This window comes from Pan troglodytes, chromosome 20 (assembly GCF_028858775.2).
Source record: "Pan troglodytes isolate AG18354 chromosome 20, NHGRI_mPanTro3-v2.0_pri, whole genome shotgun sequence".
NCBI classification, from domain to species: domain Eukaryota; kingdom Metazoa; phylum Chordata; class Mammalia; order Primates; family Hominidae; genus Pan; species Pan troglodytes.
In genome coordinates this window covers 59,107,399-59,131,945 of record NC_072418.2, presented here as the reverse complement: position 1 = coordinate 59,131,945, position 24,547 = coordinate 59,107,399, and the positions used below count along the sequence as shown (strand labels likewise).

The 24,547-nt window shown below is 49.6% G+C and overlaps 1 protein-coding gene across 2 annotated transcripts; it reads right to left on the bottom strand.

Moving 5' to 3' along the window:
- Positions 1-174: 174 nt before the first annotated feature.
- On the bottom strand, positions 175-10,575 carry GALP (galanin like peptide). Of its 2 annotated transcripts, XM_524495.5 has the most exons (6): positions 10,289-10,575; positions 9,161-9,286; positions 5,664-5,712; positions 4,073-4,153; positions 3,111-3,188; positions 175-735 (listed from the first exon to the last, which is right to left on the bottom strand). In XM_524495.5, exons 2-6 carry the CDS (start codon positions 9,245-9,247, stop codon positions 680-682), a joined length of 351 nt encoding a protein of 116 aa, XP_524495.2. In that variant the 5' UTR covers positions 9,248-9,286; positions 10,289-10,575; the 3' UTR covers positions 175-679. The 2 variants fall into 2 exon arrangements, with proteins under 2 accessions (XP_524495.2, XP_054528970.1); XM_054672995.1 differs by lacking the exons at positions 175-735; positions 3,111-3,188; positions 5,664-5,712; positions 10,289-10,575 and having other exon boundaries at positions 4,091-4,153; positions 9,161-9,278.
- Between the last annotated feature and the right edge of the window lie 13,972 nt (positions 10,576-24,547).

The following is a 24,547-nucleotide window of genomic DNA, read 5'->3' as shown; positions in this document are numbered from 1 at the left end:
AACTTTCAGCAAAACAAGAATCCAAAATGGATTGCCTCCAATAGGTTATATTTTCCCAGTCCCTCACCTGATTCTGTCATCCTGGATTTCCCAGTCCCACACCTGACCCCATCATCCTGGATTCTGCTACCCCTAAAAAAATTCCCAGACTAATTAAAAGGGAAAAAATGGAGTGTTTGACAAGAAACATTTTATTCTCTCCATTCTGCTCCAAACTGCCTCTCCTCACTTCTCGAGGAGACTCATGTGGGTTGAAAGAATATGGAGGAGTAAGTACGCACTTTGAAGAATCTTTTCAAATAAAGACACAGACTCTCAGACTTAAGAGGGTTATTTGTATTATGCAATAGCTCGTGTTATAATTGGGATGATTCCAAAAGAACACAATTCCTTTAAATGTGTTGCAGGAATATTCCCTGATTACCCCAGAATCTCCCAACTAGTCCTCGAATTACTATTGGTTCCATTAATAACACGTTATACTGATTTCAAGGATGAATCAATAAAACCTAAGAAACTCCAGAAATTTTTTAGAATAATTCAAATGCTTTATAATGTCGTCATGAGACCTGGGTATTTAACTTCAGGATCTTAGTCTCAGCATAGGGTACCTAGAAAAGGTTTCAGAGGAGGCAGGAGGAGCTGGAGAAGAAGGATAGGAACAGGGATTTGAAGACCTCTATGACTTCAGCATATCTTCCTCCTCGGGAATTTTCATGCTGAGCATGCCCAGATCTGTGGGAGAGAAAGAGGTAAACTTTGAATGGTTTTTCTCACTATCACTCCCCAAACCAGGTTCTTGAGGTTGGGAATGAAACTGGGGAGGAAGATCTCTTTAGTTCTTCTAAGATCCAACAACCTTTTCTTTTCCTTCTCTCCTTCCTTTTCCGTCTCCCTCTGTCGCCCAGGCTGGAGTGCAGTGGCACAATCTCGGCTCACTGCAAGCTCTGCCTCCCAGGTTCACGCCATTCTCCTGCCTCAGCCTTCCAAGTAGCTGGCATTACAGGCGCCCGCCACCTCGCCCAGCTAACTTTTGGGTTTTTAGTAGAGACGAGGTTTCACCACGTTGACCAAGATGGTCTCGATCTCCTGACCTTGTGATCCGCCAGCCTCGGCCTCCCAAAGTGCTGGGATTACAGGTGCGAGCCACTGCACCCAGCTAATTTTTGTATGTTTAGTAGAGATTGGGTTTCACCATGTTGGCCAGGCTGGTCTTGAACTCCTGACCTCAGGTGATCTGCCCACCTCAGCCTCCCAAAGTGCTGGGATTACAGGCGTGAGCCACCGTGCCCGGCCCCTTCTCTCTACTTTCATCTGCCCACATATTCTCCCTTTCCGCCCACATTTTAAGAAGGCACATGGTGATGGTGGGTGTTTTCAAGAGTCAGAATGTAATCGAGGTGAGGATGGAAATTAGTGAATTCAGGGAGCGTATCATACCCAGTATTGTCCAGTACATGCTTTTGAAATGAATTAGTGCTCTTGAAATAAGGACATGGCGTCTCCAGGAATTGAGTTAGGATTGAAGAAGGAGCCGGGCGCAGTGGCTCACGCCTGTAATCCCAGCACTTTGGGAGGCCGAGGCAGGCGGATCACGAGGTCAGGAGATCGAGACCATCCTGGCTAACATGGTGAAACCCCGTCTCTACTAAAAATACAAAAAATTAGCCAGGCGTGGTGGTGGGCACCTGTAGTCCCAGCTACTCAGGAGGCTGAGGCAGGAGAATGGCGAGAACCCAGGAGGCGGAGCTTGCAGTGAGCCGAGATCGCGCCACTGCACTCCAGCCTGGGCGACAGAGCGAGACTCCATCTCAAAAAAAAAAAAAAGAAAAAAAGAAAAAAAGAAAAAAAAGGATTGAAGAAGGAGATGGGGTTGGGGCGAACATCCAACTAAAGGAAGGTGGGACAAGCTGGGGTTTGGGCATCTGCTGAGCTCATGATCGGGTGGGAAGGTGGCAGCTGAAGGCTGTGTTTGCATAGTTTAATTCATTCATTTAACAAATATTTACCAAGTACCCACTATGCGTCATGCATTGTGCTAGGCAGTGAACAATACAACGGTCCCTGGCGTGGTGGCTCATGCCTGTAATCCTAGCACTTTGGGAGGCCAAGGCGGGCGGATCACCTGAGATCAGGAGTTGGATACCAGCCTGGCTAACATGGCAAAACCCCGTCTCTACTAAAAATACAAAAATTAGCTGGATGTGGTGGCGGGCGCCTGTAATCCCAGCTACTCAGAAGGCTGAGGCAGGAGAATCGCTTGAACGCGGGAGGCAGAGGTTGCAGTGAGCCAAGATCACACCACTTCAGGCCAGCCTGGGCAATAGAGAGGGACTCCTTAAGAAAAAAAAAAAAAAAAATAGAATGAATGCTGGAAATAAAGATCTTATTTAGGAGAGAGGTTGATGTTAAAATTGAACCATGAGGCCAGGCGCAGTGGCTTACACCTGTAATCCCAACACTTTGGGAGGCCGAGGCAGGTGGATTACCTGAGGTCAGGAGTTCAGGACCAGCCTGGCCAACATGGTGAAACCCCGTCTCTACTAAAAATACAAAAATTAGCCGGACATGGTGGTGCATGCCTGTAATCCCAGCTACTCGGGAGGCTGAGGCAGAAGAATCGCTTGAACCCGGAAGGTGGAGGTTGCAGTCAGCCAAGATCGCACCATTGCACTCCAACCTGGGCGACAAGAGCAAAACTTCATCCCCCAAAAATAAATAAATAAATGAAATTGAACCATGAGGTCAAAGTGAGAGATTTGACGGCAATGTTGTAGCTGAGGCTAAGCTTGAGGGGGTGATACTGGGGGAGATCAAGGTTGGGTGTGGGGTCCTAATTGCAAAAGTGCTAGATGCAGGCTGGGAACTGAGAGTTGGAACATGAGGTGGGATTCGCAGTGAAGGAATCGAGGTGAAGGGAGCAGTCGAGGCCAGGATGGGGATTCACGGTCGAGGCTGAGTGGTCGGGGTAGTGGCTGTGGTTACAGGTGAGGAGGTCCCTGGTTGGTTCCAGTTTCCTTCCTTTCTTCCTTTACCCTCTAAGCTCTGCCTGCCACTTCCTTGTTCCCCCTCTCCTGTCGGTGTCTCTCTTCCGTGTTTCCTGGCTTTACCTCCAATCTCTGGTTTGGCAAACGTCTCCATCACATTCCTCTTGGAGGGCTGTGGAGGGTGGGAGTAGGGGAGCCCGTCTAGAAACAAAAATACAACATTCACACACATGTTCGTAGTTACAAGTGGCAGCTAAACGACGAGAACACACAGACACAAAGACGGGAGCAAGAGACACTGGGTCCTTCCCGAGGGTGTAGCGGGGGGAGGAGGGAGAGGAGCAGAGAGAATAACCACTGGGTATTCGGCTTAGTACCTGGGTGAGGAAGTAATCTGTACAACAAACGCCCGTGACACAAGTTTTCCTATATAACAAACCTGCACATGTACCCCCAAACCTAAAATAAAAGTTTAAAAAATAAATAAGGCCGGGCGCGATGGCTCACCCCAGCACTTTGGGAGACTGAGGGGGGCAGATCTCCTGAGGTCAGGAATTCAAGACCAGCCTGGCCAACACGGTGAAACCCCATCTCTACTAAAAATACAAAATTTGCTGGGTGTGGTGTCAGGTGCCTGTAATCCCAGCTACTCGGAGGCTTGAGTATGGATGACAGGCGTGAGCCACCATGCCCAGCCAAACCATTCCATTTCTACCATATGCCAGACGCTTCTAGGAAATTAATGTGCATTTTCTCACTGAGTCATACAACTAAATCATGGGATTATTCCATGTATGTCATTTCAAAGTGGAGGGATTCTGTGGGGTCTGATGCAAAGAGAAAATACGGGGCCCGTGGTTCAAACGGGATTCGGAATTTCACGTTGGTAACAAAAGAACATTAAAGCAAGCTGGGGCTCCAGGTGACGGCCCAGAAGCTTGGAGGAAACGCATCACTTGCCCAGGGCCCCCCAAACAGTAAGCGGCAGGGTGAGGGCCGGAGCTCACATCTGCCAGTTTCCAAAGCCAGGACAGAGCCCGCAGAGGAGGGCGCAGGAGAAGACTTCTAACTCCCTGCCCACTCACCGATGGCCTTCCACAGGTCTAGGATCTCGAGGGCTGTCTCCCTCTTTCCGTCTTGGTCACCCATCTGGGGAAGGTGGAGGACTGGGTAGGGATGGAGAGAGCAAGACCAGGTGGTCGGTTAAGTAGAACTGAAGAAACACATAATCCATCAATTCAACGGCATGGCTCACTGGACGCAGCGCCTCCACCGAGTCTGTCGGACGGGGTGCGTGTTGACCGTCCCTACCTACCGGTGGGGAAATCATGCAGCTGCAAGCGGTGACTTGCTCAAAATTACCCTGCTGCTAATGGCAGAAATGGGGCTTGAAGCCACCTAGGTCTGGGTCCACATCTCACGTTCTTTCTGCTCCTGCCACACTGTCTCTGCTGCCTGGGTTTCCCTGAATGAAGCTCAAACTGAAACCAACCTTGAGCACCACGGGAGTCTCGGTATTTTATGGATGTAATTCTCACTATGCAGCACGTGGCCATGGGCACACCTATTGCCCAGGGAAGATGCAACTGGAGAAATGGGGAGAGACAAATGGAGGAAAAGAGAAAAAAGTTGCCAGGAGCAGTGGCTCACGCCTATAATCCCAGCAGTTTGGGAGGCTGAGGCGGGCGGATCACCTGAGGTTGGGAGTTCAAGACCAGTCTGACCAAGATGGAGAAACCCCGTCTCCACTAAAAATACAAAATTAGCCGGTGGGGCATTGTGGTGCATGCGTGTAATCCCAGCTACTTGGGAGGATGAGGCAGGAGAATTGCTTGAATCCGGGAAGCAGAGGTTGCTGTGAGCCAAGATTGGCGCCATTGCACTCCAGCCTAGATAACAAGGCGAAACTCCATCTCAAAAAAAAAAAAAAAAAAAAAAGAGAGAGAGAGACAAAGAATAGCAGCTAATCATTATACAGCACCCACTACACACCAGCTATTGTTCTATTAATAACTCAATCCTCACAACATTCTAGGATGTAAGGGCCATCATTACACCCACTGTCACAGATGAGGAAACTGAGGCATAGGGAGATCAAGGTTGCAGCCAGGTGTGGTGGCTCATGCCTGTAATCCCAGCATTCTGGGAGGCCAAAAGTAAGTGGATCACCTGAGGTCAGGAGTTCGAGACCAGACTGGCCAACATGGTGAAACCCCATCTCTATTAAAAATGCAAAAATTAGCCGGGCGTGGTGTTGGGCACCTATAATCCCAGCTACTCAGGAGGCTGAGGGAGGAGAATCGCTTAAACTACTCAGGAGGCGGAGGTTGCAGTGAGCTGAGATCGCACCATTGCACTCCAGCCTGGGCAACAGAGCGAGACTCTGTCAAAAAAAAAAAAAGAAAGAAAGAAAGAAAGAAAGAGTGAGAGAGCGAGAGAGAGAGATCAAGGTTGCAAACCAAGCAAGGGGCAGAGCTGGGATTTGGGCCCAAGGCTCTGGCTCCAGAGTCCACACACCCATCGCTCTGCTTAGACTAACCCTCCAGACAGATCTGCAAATAAATCCACGGGCCTCAGTGAATGTGGGTGAGCGTCTTTACAAGTCACAAACTCACTGCCTGCAGCAACCAGGCAGACTCAGGCCAGGGATGGAGAGCTGAGCGCAGCCTCACTCACCGGGACCCAGAAGGTAGCCAGCACTATTGAGGGTCCAGCCTCCTCGTCCCTGGAGAGAGACGCAGAAATCAAGACTCAAGCAGACAGAAAGGGGGGCAGGCGTCCCACAGGTCCGGGGTGATGTGGGTCGTCATACGACTTTCCCACTGCACTGTGGAGCAGGTTCATTTCAATCCCCATTCCACCGATGAGGAAATTGGGGACTTCCTGAGACAAAGCCAACTGGCCTGGAAAGAAAGCTTAAAGGGTTCTGTTGTGAGAGGAGAAAGGTGATTACCAGGGGCTGGGGGGAAGGAGAAATGGGGAATTGTTCTTCAACAGGTATAATTTCAGTTATGCAGGATGAAGAAGTCCTAGAGATCTATGGCACAACATCATGCCCACAGCCAGCAATATGGTGTTGCACACTTTAAAGATATGTTAAGCCTGGGGGTGGTGCTCATGCTGTAATCCCAGCATTTGGGGAGGCCGAAGCAGAAGGATGGCTTGAGAACAGGAGTTCAAGGCCAGCCTGGGCAACATGGCGAAATCTCGCCTCTACAAAAAATACAAAAATTAGGCCGGGCGTGGTGGCTCTCGCCTGTAATCTCAGCACTTTGGGAGGCTGAGGTGGGCGGATCACCTGAGGTCAGGAGTTCAAGACCAGCCTGGCCAACCTCGTCTCTACTAAAAATAAAAAAATTAGCTGGGCATAATCCCAGCTACTTGGGAGGCTGAGGCAGGAGAACTGCTTGAACCTGGGAGGTGGAGATTGCAGTGAGTGGGGATTGCACCACTGCGCTCCAGCCTGGGCAACAGAGTGAGACTCCGTCTCAATAGAACAAAACAAAACAAAAAATACAAAAATTAGCCAGGCATGGTGGCGCACACCTGTAGGTGGGAGGATCACTTTAGCCCAGGAGTTTGAGGCTACAGTGAGCTATGATCTCATCCCTGCACTCCAGCCTGGGTGACAGAGCGAGACTCTGTCTCAAAGAAAAAAAAAAAAAAGAGGCTCTTTCTCCAACAACCCTAGTAGGTAAACTTGCTATTAGCTTCATTAGAAAGAGGCTCTTGGCCAAGGCTGGCGGATCACGAGGTCAGGAGATCGAGACCATCCTGGCTAACACGTGAAACCCCATCTCTACTAAAAATACAAAATATATATATATATATATATATTAGCCGGGCATGGTGGTGGGTGCCTGTAGTCCCAGCTACTCGGGAGGCTGAGGCACGAGAATGGCGTGAACCTGGGAGGCGGAGCTTGCAGTGAGCTGACATTGCGCCACTGCACTCTAGCCTGGGCCACAGAGCGAAATTCCGTCTCAAAAAAAAAAAAAAGAAAGAAAGAGGCTCTTGAGGCCCAGAAAGATTCGGCAAATTGCAACAAATTGCAACACACTGAGAAGAACAGCTGGGACTCAAACCCAGGTGGATCCCAGACTCTTTATTTATTTATTTATTTATTTTGAGATGGAGTCTCGCGTCTCATTCTGCCACCCAGGTGGAGTCTCGCGTCTCACTCTGCCACACAGGCTGAAGTGCAGTGGTGCCATCTTGGCTCACCGCAACCTCCGCCTCCTGGATTCAAGCGATTCTCCTGCCTCAGCCTCCTGAGCAGCTGGGCTTACAGGCACCTGCCACAAGGCCCAGCTAATTTTTGTATTTTTAATAGAGACAGGGGGTTTCGCCATGTTGGCCAAGCTGGTCTCAAACTCCTGATCTCAGGTGATCCGCCCTCCTCGGCCTCCCAAAGTGCTGGGATTGCAGGCGTGAGCCACCGTGCCCGGCCGGTAGATTCCAGACTCTTAAGGAGGATGTGCACTGAATATTTAAGCCACAGTGTTCCACTCTGTAAGATGGGAAGTAGCAAAATAGAACCAACTGCAAAGGATTGTGGGGTAGAATTAGCTAATTCACATCACGGGTTTCACACAACGCCAAGCGCTGAGAAAACCCTCCACACCCATTAGCTCTTGTCAAAACTCCTCGAACATCCCTATAGGATGGATTCCGTTATCCCTTAGTTATATAGAAAAAAAGGAGGCTCAAAGAAACAAATAGCTTGCCAAAGACCAAGCCAGCACCTGGAGGAGAGCTGCTATCCCAACTCAGGGCAGCTGAATGCCAAGCCGGCGTCTCTTTTTTTTTTTTTTTTTTTTTTGTTGTTGTTGTTGTTGTTAGCATTTCTTTTCTTTTCTTTCTTTCTTTTCTTTTCTTGTTTTTGTTTTTGTTTGAGATGGGGTCTTGCTCTTTCGCCCAGGCTGGAGTGCAGTGGCACCATCTCAGCTCATTGCAAACTCAGCCTCCTGGGTTCAAGCAATTCTCATGCCTCAGCCTCCCAAGTAGCTCGGACTACAGTCACGCAAGACCATACCTAGTTAATTTTTTTTTTTTAAGAGATGGAGGGTCTCACTATGTTGCCCAGGCTGGTCTCGAACTCCTGAGCTCAAGCAATTCTCTAATCTTGGCCTCTCAAAGTACTGGGATTACAGGAGTGAGCCACTGGCACTGGCCTCTTTTTTTTTTTTTTTTTTTTTGGTTAGAAAAAAACTGCATTTTAAATGCAGGCATGGTGCACAACACGTGTGGAAATGCGGCTACACTGCGGAGAGACTCCATCAAGGTAATTACCCTCTACATTACGTCATGTGCTTAGCTTTTTTGTGGTGAGAACACCTAACATCCATCTACTCTCTTAGCAATTTTCAAGTATACAACACATTGTTATGAACAACAGCCACCATGCTGTACCAGAGATTTAGTTTATTTCCCCTGTCTAACTGAAACTGTGTATCCCTGGACCAACATCTCTTAATTATTTAATCCTCTTGGCTAAATAATGAGAGCTGCCTGCCATCTGAGTTAACTGTTAACTCTCACAGTGCTGGAATTGGACAAAGAAGATCCACTCAGAGACCAGAGAGGTTAGGCAATGTGACTGAAGTCACACAGCTAGAAAGTCGCAGATCCCGGATTTCAAACTCAACCCAGCCTCTACAGCCCATGCTGTGGAGGTGTGTGATCAAAGGTTTTCAAAGTGTCGTCCCAGACTGGGTGCCGTGGCTGACACCTGTGATCCCAGTACTTTGGGAGGCCAAGGCGGGTGGATCACTTGAAGCCAGGAGGTCAGGAGTTCAAGACCAGCCTAGCCAACATGGTGAAACCCCATCTCTTCTTTTTTTTTTTTTTTTTTTTTTGAGATGAAGTCTCGCTCTGTCACCCAGGCTGGAGTGCAGTGGCACAATCTCGGCTCGCTGCAACCTCTGCCTGCCAGGTTCAAGCGATTCTCCTGCCTCAGCCTCCTGAGTAGCTGGGACTACAGGCACGTGCCACCATGCCCGGCTAATTTTTGTGTTTTTAGTAGAGACACCCAATATTTCTTCTCATATTTTCAGGATTTGAGCTTCTTCCCCAGGACCCTTGACACAAGCCAGAAGCATTTTTAAAAACTCTTCCCAGAGGGCAGGGATTTGGGGACACTGTTGTTTCCGAGGAACTTAGGGAGGCGTTACCCGGTGGGCAGGTGCGGATGCTGGAGTCTCTGCCAGGCTCAGCAAGAGGACGAGGAGGAGGACCAGGGGGACGGAGGGAGGAGCCATCGAAGGCAGGACGACAGGTGCCTACAGCTGCGGAACACGCTGCAAGGAGAGAGCGGCCAGTCATTTTCCGAAGCGGGGGCCAGGTGCATTTCCGATAAGGACAGAGGAATTTAATTTTTAGCTTTATGGAGGCATCATCGAGATACAAAAATGGCGCATATTTAATGTACACATCTTGAGGAGTTTGGACATGTGCAAGCAACCACCATAACATTGCCACAACCAAGGAACTAAAACCTATTCATCACCTCCAGAAATTGCCCTGTGCTCTGCAATGATTTTCTTTCAGGTAGAACCCTTCACCTGCCATCTCTCCTACCTTACTGTTTTTTGTTTGTTTGTTTTGTTTTTGTTTGTTTTTTTAATGGAGTTTCTCTCTTGTTGCCCAGGCTGGAGTGCAATGGCACAATTTCGGCTCACTGCAACCCCTGCCTCCTGGGTTCAAGCGATTCTCCTGCCTCAGCCTCCCGAGGGGCTGGAATTACAGGCACCCACCACCATGCCCAGCTAATATTTGTATTATTAGTAGAGATGGGGTTTCACCATATTGGCCAGGCTGGTTTCGAACTCCTGACCTCAAGTGATACACCCACCTTGGCCTCCCAAAGTACTGGGATTACAGGCATGGGCCACCGCCTGTAATCAACAGAGTGAGACTCTGTCTCAAAAAAAAAAAAAATTGAGAATTCCGGGGGAATTAAGCCTCTCCTTCCCCCATCATCGGATCAGGCCGACCTGGTCCCCCAGTGCCCATGCCTTCTGCCCCACTGCCTCCACCACTCCATCTTCAAACCTTTCCGTCCCCTTACCTGCCCCTCACCTTTTCCCTGCCACCAATGCTGGGGTTTCTCCTGTTATCCCCATCCCTTCAAGCCCCCCATCACTCTCCCAGGAGCCCCTCACTCCCTCCAACCCTCTGCCCTCCTGGCCTAGGCTCTCACCCCGGTGCAGCTGGGATCCACCCCTCTGCCCTCCTGGCCTAGGCTCTCACCCCGGTGCAGCTGGCAGCCGCCCCTCTGCCCTCCTGGCCTAGGCTCTCACCCCGGTGCAGCTGGCAGCTCTCCGCAGCTCTCTCTGGCTCCTCGCTCCAGCGCCTGGACTCTTTCACGCCCCCTGAGCTTTTATGCCTTCTGAGGAGACAATAGAAGGGAGGGGGGAAAGGGAGGGGATTAGAAGAAGGGAGGGAGAGGGAGTGAAGAGGATGGAGGTGGGGGAACAGTCATCCACTCCAGGGGCTTTCAAACGCTGGTCTGTGAGGTCAAAACACATACCTCATCGCGGGAAATGCTGCTGTGCCTTGGTTTCCCCTGGTAGACCCTGCCCTTCCCCCTCCTTCTGTGCCCCTTTATCTTCCAGCTGTCGTGTTCCAGGCTTTGCAGCTATTCGAGGGCTCCCTCCCTCCCTCTTATCTGCGTCTGGGCCTTGACCTGTGTCTTCCTTGGTTGTCTCCACCTGCCACTGGTGTCTCTGCAGCCCTGTCCCCTCTGCCCCCATCAATCCCTCCAAGCCTTTGCAGCTCCCTCGCTGAGTTGCGTTTCTTCTGTCTTGCACGGTAGACCCTGTTTATTTGTTTACTTGTGAGTTGTCTATCTCCCCACCCCCCACCTACCACCCTGGCTAGAGGAGACCCCATGAGGGGTGTCAACTATGTCTTGTTCATGGCTGCGTCCCTAGCCCAGAAGCTCTCAACCAGGAGTGACTCTGCCCCAATGCTGCCCCAGCCTCACCCCAGGACATGTGACCAAGTCTGGAGACAGTTTTTTTTGTTCGTTTTTTTTGTTTTTGTTTTGAGACGGAGTCTCGCACTGTCGCCCAGGCTGGAGTGCAGGGCTGTGATCTCGGCTCACTACAAGCTCCGCCTCCCGGGTTCATGCCATTCTCCTGCCTCAGCCTCCCGAGTAGCTGGGACTACAGGCACCCGCCACCACGCCCGGCTAATTTTTTGTATTTTTAGTAGAGACAGACGGAGTTTTACTATGTTGGCCAGGCTAGTCTTGAACTCCTGACCTCGTGATCTTCCCGTCTCAGCCTCTCAAAGTGCTGGGATTACAGGCGTGAGCCACCGCGCCCGGCTGGAGACATCTTTACTTGGGACTTGGGAGGGACTCCTGGCATCTCGTGGGTGGAAGCCAGGGACGCGGCTCAGCCTCCCACAGTGCTCAGGAAAGGCCTCCCCGATGGGAAGGACCCAGCCCCGAAAGTCAATAGCACCAAAGATGAGAAACCTCACAGCAGCCCCTAAAACAGTGCCCGGAGCTCACTCAATACTTGTTGGGTGAACGAATAAGGAGTGTGTCGTTGCTGCGTCTCTCTCCTGTCATGTGTGTTGATCTATCTGTCTCTGCAGTGCTCTCTCTCTTTGCCCTGACATCACCTGCTTTCCAGAGGAAAGAACCTTGGAAGAGGTTTTACTCTTGCCATTGCCCTTTGCTGTCTAAGGGACAGAGGGGACGACCTGGTCCTGGCTGGGTTCTGTCTCCTCCTCTCCACCGTGGAGGACACATTGCCTCCAAGGTCCTTCCAGCATTCTGTTGGTTTGTGGCTGGCACTTGTATCTCTGTCCTGTCTTTACACATCCCCATCAGCCCTTACCCCATCCTTTCTCATCCCAAGGGGAAAGGGAGACCCCAGGAGAGGGATGGAGTGAGAAGATGACGTGGGGGATTACAGACACCCTGGTGGGCTCCTGAGCCCCCTCCGCTGTTTCTCCAAGTCCCTCACTTCTCATCCAGAGGATGACGACAAGGAGGAGGAGGAGGAGGAGGAGGAGTGGGCAGGGGAGGAGGAGGAGGGGGAAGCTTTTATAGAAGACAAACTGACAAGAAGGTGTGAATGGCTTTGCTGGGAAGGAGAAAGGAGGAGGGAGTGACGCCCACTGCACGGGAGACAGGACTGAGGAGGGGATGCTGAGAGCTTGAAGCTGGGTTACCTGGAGCCCAATGGAGGGTCAGAGAAACAGTGGGAAGTCCTTGCCTCACTGCCCATTAGCTAGTTTGTGAAAAGTAAATGGGGTAGGTCCAAAGCTTGCTCTCTCTTTCACACACACACACACACGCAAAACTCAAATGTGGTGCAAGAAATGTCACAATGTCACTTTCTTCTCATTTCTTTTTTTTTTTTTTTTTATTGAGATGGAGTCTCACTCCGTCGCCCAGGCTGGAGTGCAGTGGCACAATCTCTTGTCACTGTAGCCTCCACCTCCTGGGTTCAAGCAATACTCCTGCCTCAGCCTCCCTAGTAGCTAGGACTACAGGTGTGTGCCACCAAGCCTGGCTAATTTTGTATTTTTAGTAGAGATGGGGTTTCACCATGTTGTTCAGACTGGTCTCGAATTCCTGACCTCAGGTGATTTGCCCTCCTCGGCCTCCCAAAATGCTGGTATTACAGGTGTGAGCCACCTCACCCGGCCATCTTTCTTCTCATTTCTGTAACTGAGTCTGTGTCCCTCTTAGTAAATGCGAGCTATGGACACGAGCACCCTTTCCTTCAGAGGACGCTGCAGTTTCCGACCCAGCATCCACCTGGCTCTGGCTGGAGATGAATCTGGCTGGCTTTTAGTTAAATGCCTGCAGCTCCTCCAGGCGCCCCACATGCCATGAGGGTGTGGACTCTATGCCTGGCCCTAGGGGTGAGAAGGAGACTGGGATCTCCTTCAGATCCTTCCCTCTCTCTTTCCTTCAGTGTGGGTAGGTACCTTGGCGCTCACATGTACCAGGTTCCTGTGTACAATCCATTCCAGCCAGGGAGAGTAGAATAGACATTTGCTGGGGAACTTCTGAAAAGAAACTAAAAACAAAGCTTCCTTGCTCTTTTATTTATTTGTTTATTTTTAAGATGGAGTCTCACTGCAACCTCTGCCTCCCGGGTTCAAGCGATTCTCCTGCCTCAGCCTCCCAAGTAGCTGGAACTACAGGCGTGCACCACCACATCCAGCTGATTTTTGTATTTTTAGTAGAGACACGGTTTCACCATGTTAGCCAGACTGGTCTGGAACTACTGACCTCAAGCGATCCTCCCACCTTGGCTTCCCAAAGTTCTGGGATTACAGGCATGAGCCACCGTGCCTGGCCTCCTTGCTCTTTTTAAACTTATTTTTTCCCCTTGGAGTTTCCTTTCAATTTTTTTACTTTTTGTTTTTATTTATTTTAAAATTTTATTCTTTTTTTTTTTTTTTGAGACAGGGTCCTGCTCTGCCGCCCAGTCTGGAGTGCAGTGGCACAATCATAACTCACTGCAGCCTCGACCTCCTGGGCTCAAGCAATCCTCCCACCTCAGCCTCCCGAGTAACTGGTACCGCAGGCATGTGCCACCACAACCGGCTGATTTTTGTTTTTCTGTTTGTTTATAGAGATCGAGTCTTGCTATGTTTCCCAGGCTGGTCTAGAACTCCTGGACTCAAGTCTTCCTGTCGAGACCTCCCAAAGTACTAGGATTACAGGCATGAGCCACCGCACCTGGCCCTTAATTTTTTTTTTTTTTTTGAGACGGAGTCTTGCTCAGCTGCCCAGGTGGGAGTGCAGTGGTGTGATCTCAGCTCACTGCAACCTCCACCTCCCGGGTTCAAACGATTTTCCCGTCTCAACCTCCCGAGTAGCTGGGATTACAGGCACCCACCATCATGGCCTGCTAATTTTTATATTTTAGTAGAGACAGGGTTTCACCATGTTGGTCAGGCTGGTCTTGAACTCCTGACCTCAGGTGATCTGCCAGCTTTGGCCTCCCAAAATGCTGGGATTACAGGTGTGAGCCACTGCGCCCAACCCTTAAATTTTTTTTTATTTTGAAGTAATTTCAGACTTACAGGAAAGTTGCCCAAAGAATTCCCAGATACTCTGATTTTCCAAATGCTTACATTTCACCACATTTCATTTCTCTGGTCTGTCTCCCGCTTCCCCTCTCCCTTTGCCCCTATTCCTTCTCCCCCTCCTCTCCCTCCCTTCCTGGATGTTGTGGGAGAAGCCTGGTCGGGGAGCCGCTATGTCTTCTGTGGCCAGGAGGGGGCGTAAAGCCCAGGCCGCAGCTGAGCCCCAGGCATTGGGAAACACGGGGAGCGGGGCCTGGGAGCCTGGCGGCCCCCACCTCTGCGCTTCCTGCTCCCTGCCACACTTAAGCCATTTGAGTTAGATTTATTTTCAAAACCACATTATTGAGGTATAACTGGTGTACCAAAAACGCACGTAATGTTACCATGTGACGAGTGTGGACACAAACGCCCCTGACACCATCACCACATCCCACAGTTTCCTTGTGGTTGTGTTTTTCTAATTTGTTATTTAAAAAATGTTTGTGATAGGCCAGACACGGTGGCTCACGCCTGTAACCCCAGCACTTTGGGAGGCCAAGGCGAGTGGACCACCTGAGGTCAGGAGTTCAAGACCAGCCTGGCCAACATGGTGAAGCCCCGTCTCTACTAAAAATACAAAAATTAGCTGGGCGTGGTGGTGTGCACCTGTAATCCCAGCTACTTGGGAGGCTGAGGCAGAAGAATCGCTTGAACCCAGGAGGTGGAGATTGCAGTGAGCCGAGATCATGCCACTGCATTCCAGCCTGGGCAACAGAGCGAGACTCCATCTCAAAAGTAAAAATAAAATAAAAACAAAGTTTTGCTTTTACCAGAATGTTATACAAACTGGATCCTACAGTGTGCAGCCTTTTCAGTCTGACTTCTTTTACTTAGTGCATGAGATTCATCCACGCTATGGTGTGTGTCAACAGTTCACTCCTTTTTAGTGCCATTCCTACAAATTTCTGACTAATCCTTTAAGTCCTAGAAGAAAAGCAGCTCAGTCAAAAGGTATAACCATTCTGGGATTCTTTTTTTTTTTTTTTTTTTTCAGACGGAGTCTTGCTCTGTTCCCTAGGCTGGAGTACAATGGTACAATCTCAGCTCACTGCAACCTCTGCCTCCCAGGTTCAAGCAATTCTCCTGCCTCAGCCTCCTGAGTAGCTGGGATTACAGGCACCTGCCACCACGCCCAGCTAATTTGTTTGTATTTTAGTAGAGATGGGGTTTCACCATGTTGGCCAGGCTGGTCTTGAACTCCTGACCTCAGGTGATGCACCTGCCTCGGCCTCTCAAACTGCTGGGATTACAGGTGTGAGCCACCACGCCCAGCCTCTGGGATTCTTAGTATACACATCCAGATTGCCTTTCGACAATCACATACCAGTTTTCAGTCCCACCAGCACCACAGAAAGATTCCCATTTTACTTGAGAAAGTTACATTTTTTAGGGAAAGTTCATGGGAGGGGCTGGAAAAGACCTAAGTATTGGTCATGTGCGAGAAACACCTAACTGAATTATTGAACAAGAGGGGTTGCATTCTTAGCTTTTCAAAGAGGCATGGGTGGGTGAGGCTGAAAATCCCACTATTGGAAAGATTCAGATGTGGAAGCGGCCACAGGATGGGAATCTGCAGTCAGGAAGAGAAGTGTCAGCGTTCTCTCCCAGGAGCATTTCTGTGCAGAGTCAAGGTGAGTCAGAGTGAAGGGGAGCCAACGCAATGTCCAAAGCTGAGAGCTGCATGTGAAATACATCATCGATGCTGACGCTGCATTCACAGGAGTGGTTCAAGTGGGGGCACGTGGAGAGGAGAGGGCTGACTCATGGCGGGAGCTAACCAGGGCGGAAGGACATCCTGGAGTTTGGCCCATGACAACGGTGGGGAGGAGATGAAATAAGCAGATGCCTTCGCCTTCCAAAGGTCCCGGACATCCAGTTACAAAAACAAGAGTGCAGAAGCAGCCAGCAGCCTCCCGTGACCTTGAATCAGAAGGAAAGCGGGAAACAGTGTACACCGGAGGCGCCCAGGTGGGAAATGACAGGCTCTCCCACGTTGGTGGGCTGAGTTGTGTCTTTCTGGCTTTTGTTTTTTCTTTCTTCTTCTTCTCTTTTTTTTTTTCTTGAGACACAGTTTCACTCTGTTGCCCAGGCTGGGAGTGCAATGGCTGGATCTCGGCTCACTGCAACACCTGCCTCCCGAGTTCAAGTAATTCTCCTGCCTCAGCATCCCGAGTAGCTGGGACTACAGGCACCCACCACCACGCCTGGCTAATTTTGTGTGTGTGTGTGTATATGTGTGTGTGTGTGTGTTTAGTAGAGACAGGGTTTTTCACTGTGTTAGCCAGGATGGTCTTGATCTCCTGACCTCATGATCCGTCTGCCTCGGCCTCCCAAAGTGCTGGCATTACAGGCATGAGCCACCGCGCCCAGCCTGAGTTGTATCTTTATGGCTTTTGTTTTTTCTTTTTCTTTTTTTGAGACACAGTTTCACACTGTCGCCCAGGCTGGGAGTGCAGTGGCTTGATCTCGGCTCACTGCAACCCCCACCTCCCAGGTTCAAGTGATTCCTGTGCCTCAGCCTCCCGAGTAGCTGGGATAACAGGTGTGCACCACCACGCCTGGCTAATTTTTGTATTTTTAGTAGAGACGGGTTTTCACCATGGTGACCATGCTAGTCTCAAACTCCTGACCTCAGGTGATCCGCCAGCCTTGGCCTCCCAAAGTGCTGGGATTACAGGTGTGAGCCACTGTGCCCAGCTGGCTTTTGTTTTTTCTTTTTCTTTTTTTTTTTTTTTGAGATGGAGTCTCACTCTTTCTCCTAGGCTGGACTGCAGTGGCGCGATCTCAGCTCACTGCAAGTTCTGCTTCCCGGGTTCACGCCATTCTCCTGCCTCAGCCTCCTGAGTAGCTGGGACTACAGGTGCCCGCCACGGCGCCCGGCTAATTTTTTTTTTTGTATTTTTAATAGAGACAGGGTTTCACCGTGTTAGCCAGGATGGTCTTGATTTCCTGACCTCGTGATCCACCTGCCTCGGCCTCCCAAAGTGCTGGGATTACAGGTGTGAGCCACCGTGCCCAGCTGGCTTTTGTTTTTTCTGTAGGTGCACAGATGATATTAGTTAAATTGAAAAGCAGGTAGAATGTTGACAAGAGTGGGAAAAGGGAGTGCATTCTGCCATGGTCTCTGCCTGGAATGTTCTTGCCAGCTACGTGTGGATGACTTCTTATCCTCTTCTCGGGACATTTATTATGACCACCACTTAAAAATATGTCTGTTTACTTATTTATGTATTTGCTTATTTTTTCTTAATTTTTTTTAAATTTACAAATACAAATTGAATCTATTTATGGCATACAGCATAATGTTTTGATCTATGTATACACTGTAAAATTATTAAATTGGGCTAAGTAACAAATCCACCAGCTCGTAGACATCGTTTTGTACTGAAAGCATTTAAAATCTACTCTCATGGGGTGCAGAGGCTCATACCTGTAATCCCAGTACTTTGGGAGGCCGAGGCGTGGGATCACTTGAGGTCAGGAGTTCGGGACCAGCCTGCTCAACATGGCGAACCCTCATCTCTACAAAAAATAAAAAAAATTAACCGGGCATGGTGGCACATCTGTAATTCCAGCTACTTGGGAGGCTGAGGCAGGAGAATAGCTTGAACCCAGGAGGCGGAGGTTGCAGTGAGCCGAGATCATGCCACAGCACTCCAGCCTGGGCAACAGAGTGAGACTCCGTCACAAAAAAAAAAAAAAAAAAGAACCTGCAACACAGTAGATTTGGAAAAAATGAAAAGTAAAATAAAATGAGCTCCATGGAAAGTTGGAGTAGGATGTTGATGTAACTGTGGGAGGCTGCATCTTTCTTAATAACTCTGGGTATCACAATGGCTTGAGGAAGGGCTACAGCATGGAGGTGTTGTTCAGTGTTCAGATGTCAATGGGCATATCTTCCTAAATAGACACATTTTACCCCTTGTGAGCTAGGCAGGCTTTAAAAATCCATGCCCACATTCTGTGTCATCCAGCAGTTCGCCATTCATAAAAAACAGCCAGGTGCAGTGGTCCACAGCTGTAATCCCAGCACTTTGGGAGTTCAAGGCAGGCAAATTGCCTGAGCTCAGGAGTTTGAGACCAGCCTTGGCAACCTAGCGAGACCCCATGTACAAAAAAATACAAAAATTAGTTGTGTGTAGTGACATGCACCCGTAGTCCCAGCTACTCCAGAGACTGAGGTGGGAGGATTGCTTGAGCCTGGGAGGTCGAGGCTACAGTGAGCCTTGATGCCACCACTGCACTCCAGTCTGGGAGACAGAGGGAGATCCTGTCTCAGAAAAACAAAAACAAAAAACTCCTAAGATGTCAAAATGTAAACCTATATTTGTCTTTGCATCTCACCAAAGAATTCCCCACCTATACACTAAACGAAACAATGAAAAGTGGGAGGGGATAGTCCTTGTGCAAGTTAAAAGCAATCCGTACAGGGCCGGGCGCGGTGGCTCACGCCTGTAATCCCAGCACTTTGGGAGGCCAAGGCAGGCAGATCAAGAGGTCAGGAGTTCGAGACCAGCCTGGCCAACATGGTGAAACCCTGTCTCTACTAAAAATACAAAAATTAGCCGGGTGTGGTGGCACAAACCTGTAATCCCAGCTACTCAGGAGGCTGAGGCAGGAAAATCACTTGAACCAGGGAGGCAGAGGTTGCAGTGAGCCAAGATCTCACCATTGCACTCCAGCCTGAGTGACAGAGAAAGACTCTATCTCAAAACAAAACAAAACAAAACAAAACAAAAACGTGTACAAAAGCTTTATTTCTCTTCCCCACCTGAGATGGGAGGTCAGCACTGGGGGCGGGGAAGTCTGCACCTTTCTTTCCCCTAACTCAGCTTGGAGGAAATGTCTCTGTCCATTGTGCTGAATATTCCATCGTCTCCCTGGATCAGTTCTTCCTTACCATGAACCCAAATTAAGGGGTTACAGTTAACCCTCTAAAGGACATGGGTATGCTGTTGCTTAAGGTTGGGTATTTAGTTAGGATTAAGACCCCGGGCCAGGTGCGGTGGCTCATGTCTGTAACCCCAGCACTTTCAGAGGCCAAGGCGGGAGGATCACTTGAGGTCAGGAGTTCAAGACCAGCCTGACCAACATGGTGAAACCCTGTCTCTACTAAACATATAAAAATTGGCTGGGAATGGTGGTGGATGCCTGTAATTCCAGCTGCTCAGGAGGCTGAGGCAGGAGAATTGCTTGAAACCGGAAGGCAGAGGTTGTAGTGAGCTGAGATTGTACCATTGAACTCCAACCTGGGGGACAGAGCAAGACTTCATCTAAAAAAAAAAAAAAAAAAAAGCACCACACATTTCCTGCCCATAATTCTAAAGGTCAGTGTTGCTCCAACCTCAGCCTCCCTGCCAGCCATTTCTACCACTTCATCCCCCAGAGAGGAGGGGTTGGGGACTCATCTTCACTCAATGCCAACTCTCAGAGCAATGAGGAAACAACCTCATATTTCACTGGCCCACTATGGGGCTGCAGGGAATTCATTACAGACCTCTGGGCCTCCATCTCCTCTTTGGTAAACTGAGGAACCAGCTCAGAACTTGCAAACGGGCAGCCAAAACCAGACCCTCAGACGTGCTTTGGGTTTGTCTGTCTGTTTGCATTATGATTTTTGTTTGTTTTGGTTCCTTCATATTGTAGCTCACACAGTGCTTGCTTGCTTTATTTATTTATTTATTTTATTTTTATTGAGATGGGGTCTCGCTCTGTTGCTCAGGCTGGAGTGTGGTGGCACAGTCTTGGTTCACTGCAGCCTTGACCGCCCAGGCTCAAACAATCCTCCAACCTCAGCCTCCTGGGTAGCTGGGACTACAGGCGTGTGCTGCCACACTGGGCTAAGTTTCCACACAGTGTTTTGAAAATTGCAAATCGAATCACGAGCATATAGGGTTTCAAAACTTTTACATAAAGATCTAGATTTCTGTGTTTTTCTGTTTGTTTGTTTTTTGAGACAGAGTCACTGTCATTCAAGTAACTGTAGTGTAATGGCGCGATCTCGGCTCACTGCAACCTCTGCCTCCCAGGTTCAAGCGATTCTCCCGCCTCAGCCTCCCAAGTAGCTGGGATTGCAGGCATGCACCACCACACCTGGCTAATTTTGTATTTTTAGTAGAGATGGGGTTTCTCCACGTTGGTCAGGCTGGTCTCAAACTCCCAGTCTCAGATGATCCGTCCACCTCAGCCTCCCAAAGTGCTGGGATTACAGGTGTGAGCCACCTCACCCAGCCAATGTCAGCTTTTTAAAATAAAATAATATAATATAAATGCCTGCATTTGTACTGTTAGCCAATTCCCATAGTGTAAATATTCCATTAGGGCCAATTTCAACATACCAACAGTTTAACAACTGGCTCACCACTGCCCCCCCAAAATAGTGAATATTTAATGATTTTTGGGGTTTTTTTATTGTTTTTTTTTGAGACAGAGTCTGGCTGTGTTGCCCAGGCTGAAGTGCAGTGGCGTGATCTTGGCTCACTGTAATCACAGCTTCCTTGTTCAAGTGATTCTCCTGCCTCAGCCTCCCGAGTAGCTGGGATTACAGGAGCCCACCACCACGCCCGGCTAATTTTTGTATTTCTAGTAAAGACAGGGTTTCACCATGTTTGTTAGGCTGGTCTAGAACTCTTGATCTCAAGTGACCTGCCCCCCTTGGCCTCCCAAAGTGCTGGGATTACAGGCATGAGCCACTACGCCCGGAACTTTTCTTTTTTTTCTTTTTCTTTTCTTTTCTTTTCTTTTTTTTTTTTTTTTTTTTTTTTGAGATGGAGTCTTGCTGTATGTCACCCAAGCCTGGAGTGTAGTGGTGCCATCTTGGCTCACAGCAACCTCCGCCTCCCGGGTTCAAGCCATTCTCCTGCCTCGGCCTTCTTAGTAGCTGAGACTGCAGTTGAGCACCACCACACCAGCTAATTTTTGTATTTTTAGTAGATATGAGGTTTTACCATGTTGGCCTGGCTGGCCTCAAACTCCTGACCTCAAGTGATCAGCCTGCAGCGGCCTCCTAAGCACTGGGATTACAGGCGTGAGCATGACTTGTGGACTCCCCCCATTTAGCCCTCACTGTAACCCCCATGTTATGGATTGAATGTTAGTGTCCCCTGAAGATTCATATGATGAAAACTAATACCCAACGTGAGAATATTAAGAGGTAGCATGTCTGTTGAACAGTCTAGGGATGGATGGATGGATGGACGGATGGAGACATAATGATAGATAGATAGATAGTAAATAGGTAGGACTTTTGGGACATGATCACATCATGAGGGCTTCATCCTTGTGAATGGGATTCATGCCCTTATTTTATTTATTTTATTTTATTTTTATTTATTTATTTTTGAGATGGAGTTTTGCTCTTGTGGTCCAGGCTGGAGTGCAATGGTGCAATCTCGGCTCACTACAACCTCCACCTCCCCAGTTCAAGCGATTCTCCTGCTTCAGCCTCTCATAGCTGGGATGACAGGCACCCACCACCACGCCCGGCTGTGCATTTTTAGTAGAGAGGGGTTTTCACTATGTTAGCCAGGCTGGTCTCAAACTCCCAACCTCAGGTGATCTACCTGCCTCGGCCTCCCAAAGTGCTGGGATTACAGGCCTGAGTCACCACGCCCGGCAGATTCATGCACTTATAAAAGAGGCTCAAGGGAGCTCCGTTGGCCCTTGTACCATGTGAGGACACGGCAACAAAGCACTGTCTACCAAGCGGAGAGCAAACTCACACCAGACATCAAATCTGCCAGAGCCTTGATCTTGGACTTCCCAGCCTCCAGAATTGTTAGTGATACAATTCTGTTGTTTATGAATTACCCAGTCTAGGCGGGGTGCGGTGGCTCACGCCTGTAATCCCAGCACTTTGGGAGGCCGAGGCGGGCAGATCACCTGAGGTTGGGAGTTCGAGACCAGCCTGATCAACATGGAGGAACCCCGTCTCCACTAAAAATACAAAATTAGCTGGGTGTAGTGGCGCATGCCTGTAATCCCAGCTACTCAGAAGCATGAGGCAGGAGAATCGCTTGAACCCAGAAGGCGGAGGTTGCGGTGAGCTGAGATCGCGCCTTTGCACTCCAGCCTGGACAACAACAGCGAAGCTCTCTCTCTCAAAAAAAAAAAAAAAAAAAAAAACAAAAAAAAACACCCAGTCTAAGATATTTTGTTACAGCAACCTGAGTGGACTAAGACACCTCACTTGGCAGTTGAGGGAACTGAAGGTCAAAGAGAACATGTCATTTGCCCAAAGGCTTACAGAAAAACAAATGTGAGCGCTATGGAGTCTGAGCTTTGGACCCAGCAGCACGATCCTCCTTTCCCCAGCTTTGGGCAGGGCTTGGTCAGTGGGAAGAATGGACTCAATGCTTGGGCGCCGGGGAGGCTAGAGGCCAAACTCCTGGATGCTGAAAGGGTAGGGAATGACTAACAACGATTCTAACTCTTTTTTGCTTAGTTCTCATTCATCCTCCCCATAGCCATGTGACATAGGCTACTGGGGGCTCCATTTCATTGTGAGTCTATGCTGCCAAGTACTGAGGTTCTACCCTTATGGAGCCCCAATCTTGTGACAGCTACTAACCTGTGCAAATGCACAGTGCAGTCAGGAAAAGAACACGGCTCTGGGAGTGCTCATAACAGAGGCTGGGGAAGGCTTCTCTGAGAAGTGGTGACTTCCAAGCTGAGGCCTGAAGGAGGGGTTGGAGTTCACTAGGCAAATGCAGGAAGAAAGAACAACATTTTATTAATATGTGGAGCCAATGGCCTGTGCAAAAGTCCTGTAGTGGGGTGGAGGAAGGAAGGCTGAAGGAACTGAGTGATGAGCTGGACCTGGAATGCAGACTAACTGGGGAGGGTGGAGGGTACAAGGTAGACAGGGACCACCCCATCAGGAAACTTCTAGTTTTTTTTTTTTTTTTTTTTTTTTGAGACAGGATCTCACTCTATCGCCCAGGTTGGAGTGCAGTGGTGCAATCTTGGCTCACTGCAACCTCCACCTCCCGGGTTCAAGCGATTCTCCTGACTCAAGCCTCCTGAGTAGCTGGGATTACAGACATGTGCCACCACACCCAGCTAACTTTTATGGATTTGGGACCCAGTTAGCAATCACCTGTGAGAGAGACCAGGACTGGAGCGGCTTGGACCAGGATACTCCTATCATCAACCTCCTCCCACAGCAAGGAAGAAGCAGAGTTGAGGTTTGAACCTGGTGTATGGAACCCCAGAGCCGGAACCCTTTAGCAGGGGAGAGGAAGGGGTGAGGGGAGGGGCAGTCACCCAGGGAAATTGAGTAGAATTAACTAACCCCTGCTGGGTCCTGGCAGAGCCCCTGGTGCCAGGTCCCCCAGGAGAGGAAGCAGAAAAAAAAAATCACCTCATGCCACCAGCAGGTTCTTAAAACAATCTCACCCCTCAAGCAATAAAGACGGAAGCAAGAAAGTCAAGGCCAGCATCCAAAACCACAATTCAGATGTTCTCTGGTCTGTGGTATTGGGGTTGACGGATAAGGATCGTAGATATGATAGTGTCCAACAGACATGGTGGGTATCAGTCATAGGACAGCCCTCATGGCACCTGCTCCATCAGAGTGGATATTGGTGGGGAGAGCTGTTGGGTTTATTTTCTTACTATTCTTTCCCTTTTTTTTTTTTTTTTTGAGACGGAGTCTCGCTGTTTCGTCCAGGCTGGAGTGCAGTGGTGCGATCTCAGCTCACTGCAACCTCCACCTCCCAGGTTCAAGCCATCTTCCTGCCTCAACTTCCCAAGTAGCTGGGATTACAGGCGCTCGCCACCACACCCGGCTAATTTTTGTATTTTTTTTTAGTAGAGACGGGGTTTCACCATGTTAACCAGGATGGTCTCGAGCTCCTGACCTCAAGTGATCCACCCACCTCGGCCTCCCAAAGTGCTGGGATTACAGCGGCTGACAAGAGGTGGCATCCTGGAAAGATGCAGCTGGCCAAAGCCTGCCCTCCATATGGAGCCCCCTCCTCGGCCAATGGCTCCAGCTAAAGGTGAGAGGATTCCTTGCGTGGCAGAACGGGCCACCCAAGACCTACCAACACTGACACTCAGGACCCCAGTCAAACAGAGTGGCCTTAGCAAGGGAGGTGGGTGCCATTATCATCACTCGCGGATGTGGAACTCATGCCCAGAGGGTATGACCAACCTGTAGGTCCCCAGCCAGGAAGCTGAAGGGCTCAGACGCGAACCTGACTCAGTGTGGCACTTGGCAGGTCCCTTCCAGGAGCCTCATCCCTGCCTCCGTAGGATGGAGGTGGGGACAGCCCTCCTGAGGACACATTTCCTGCACTGCTTCCCACAGCTGTGCCCAGACTCCCAGAGCCTCTCTCATGCCAAGAGAGTCTGCGGTGGGAGCCAAGACAGCTGATCCCAGAAGCCCCGGGCACCCCAGACGCTGGGCCCTGGGAGGGTGGCTGTGCCGGACAGACTCCAGACAGAGCTCAGAC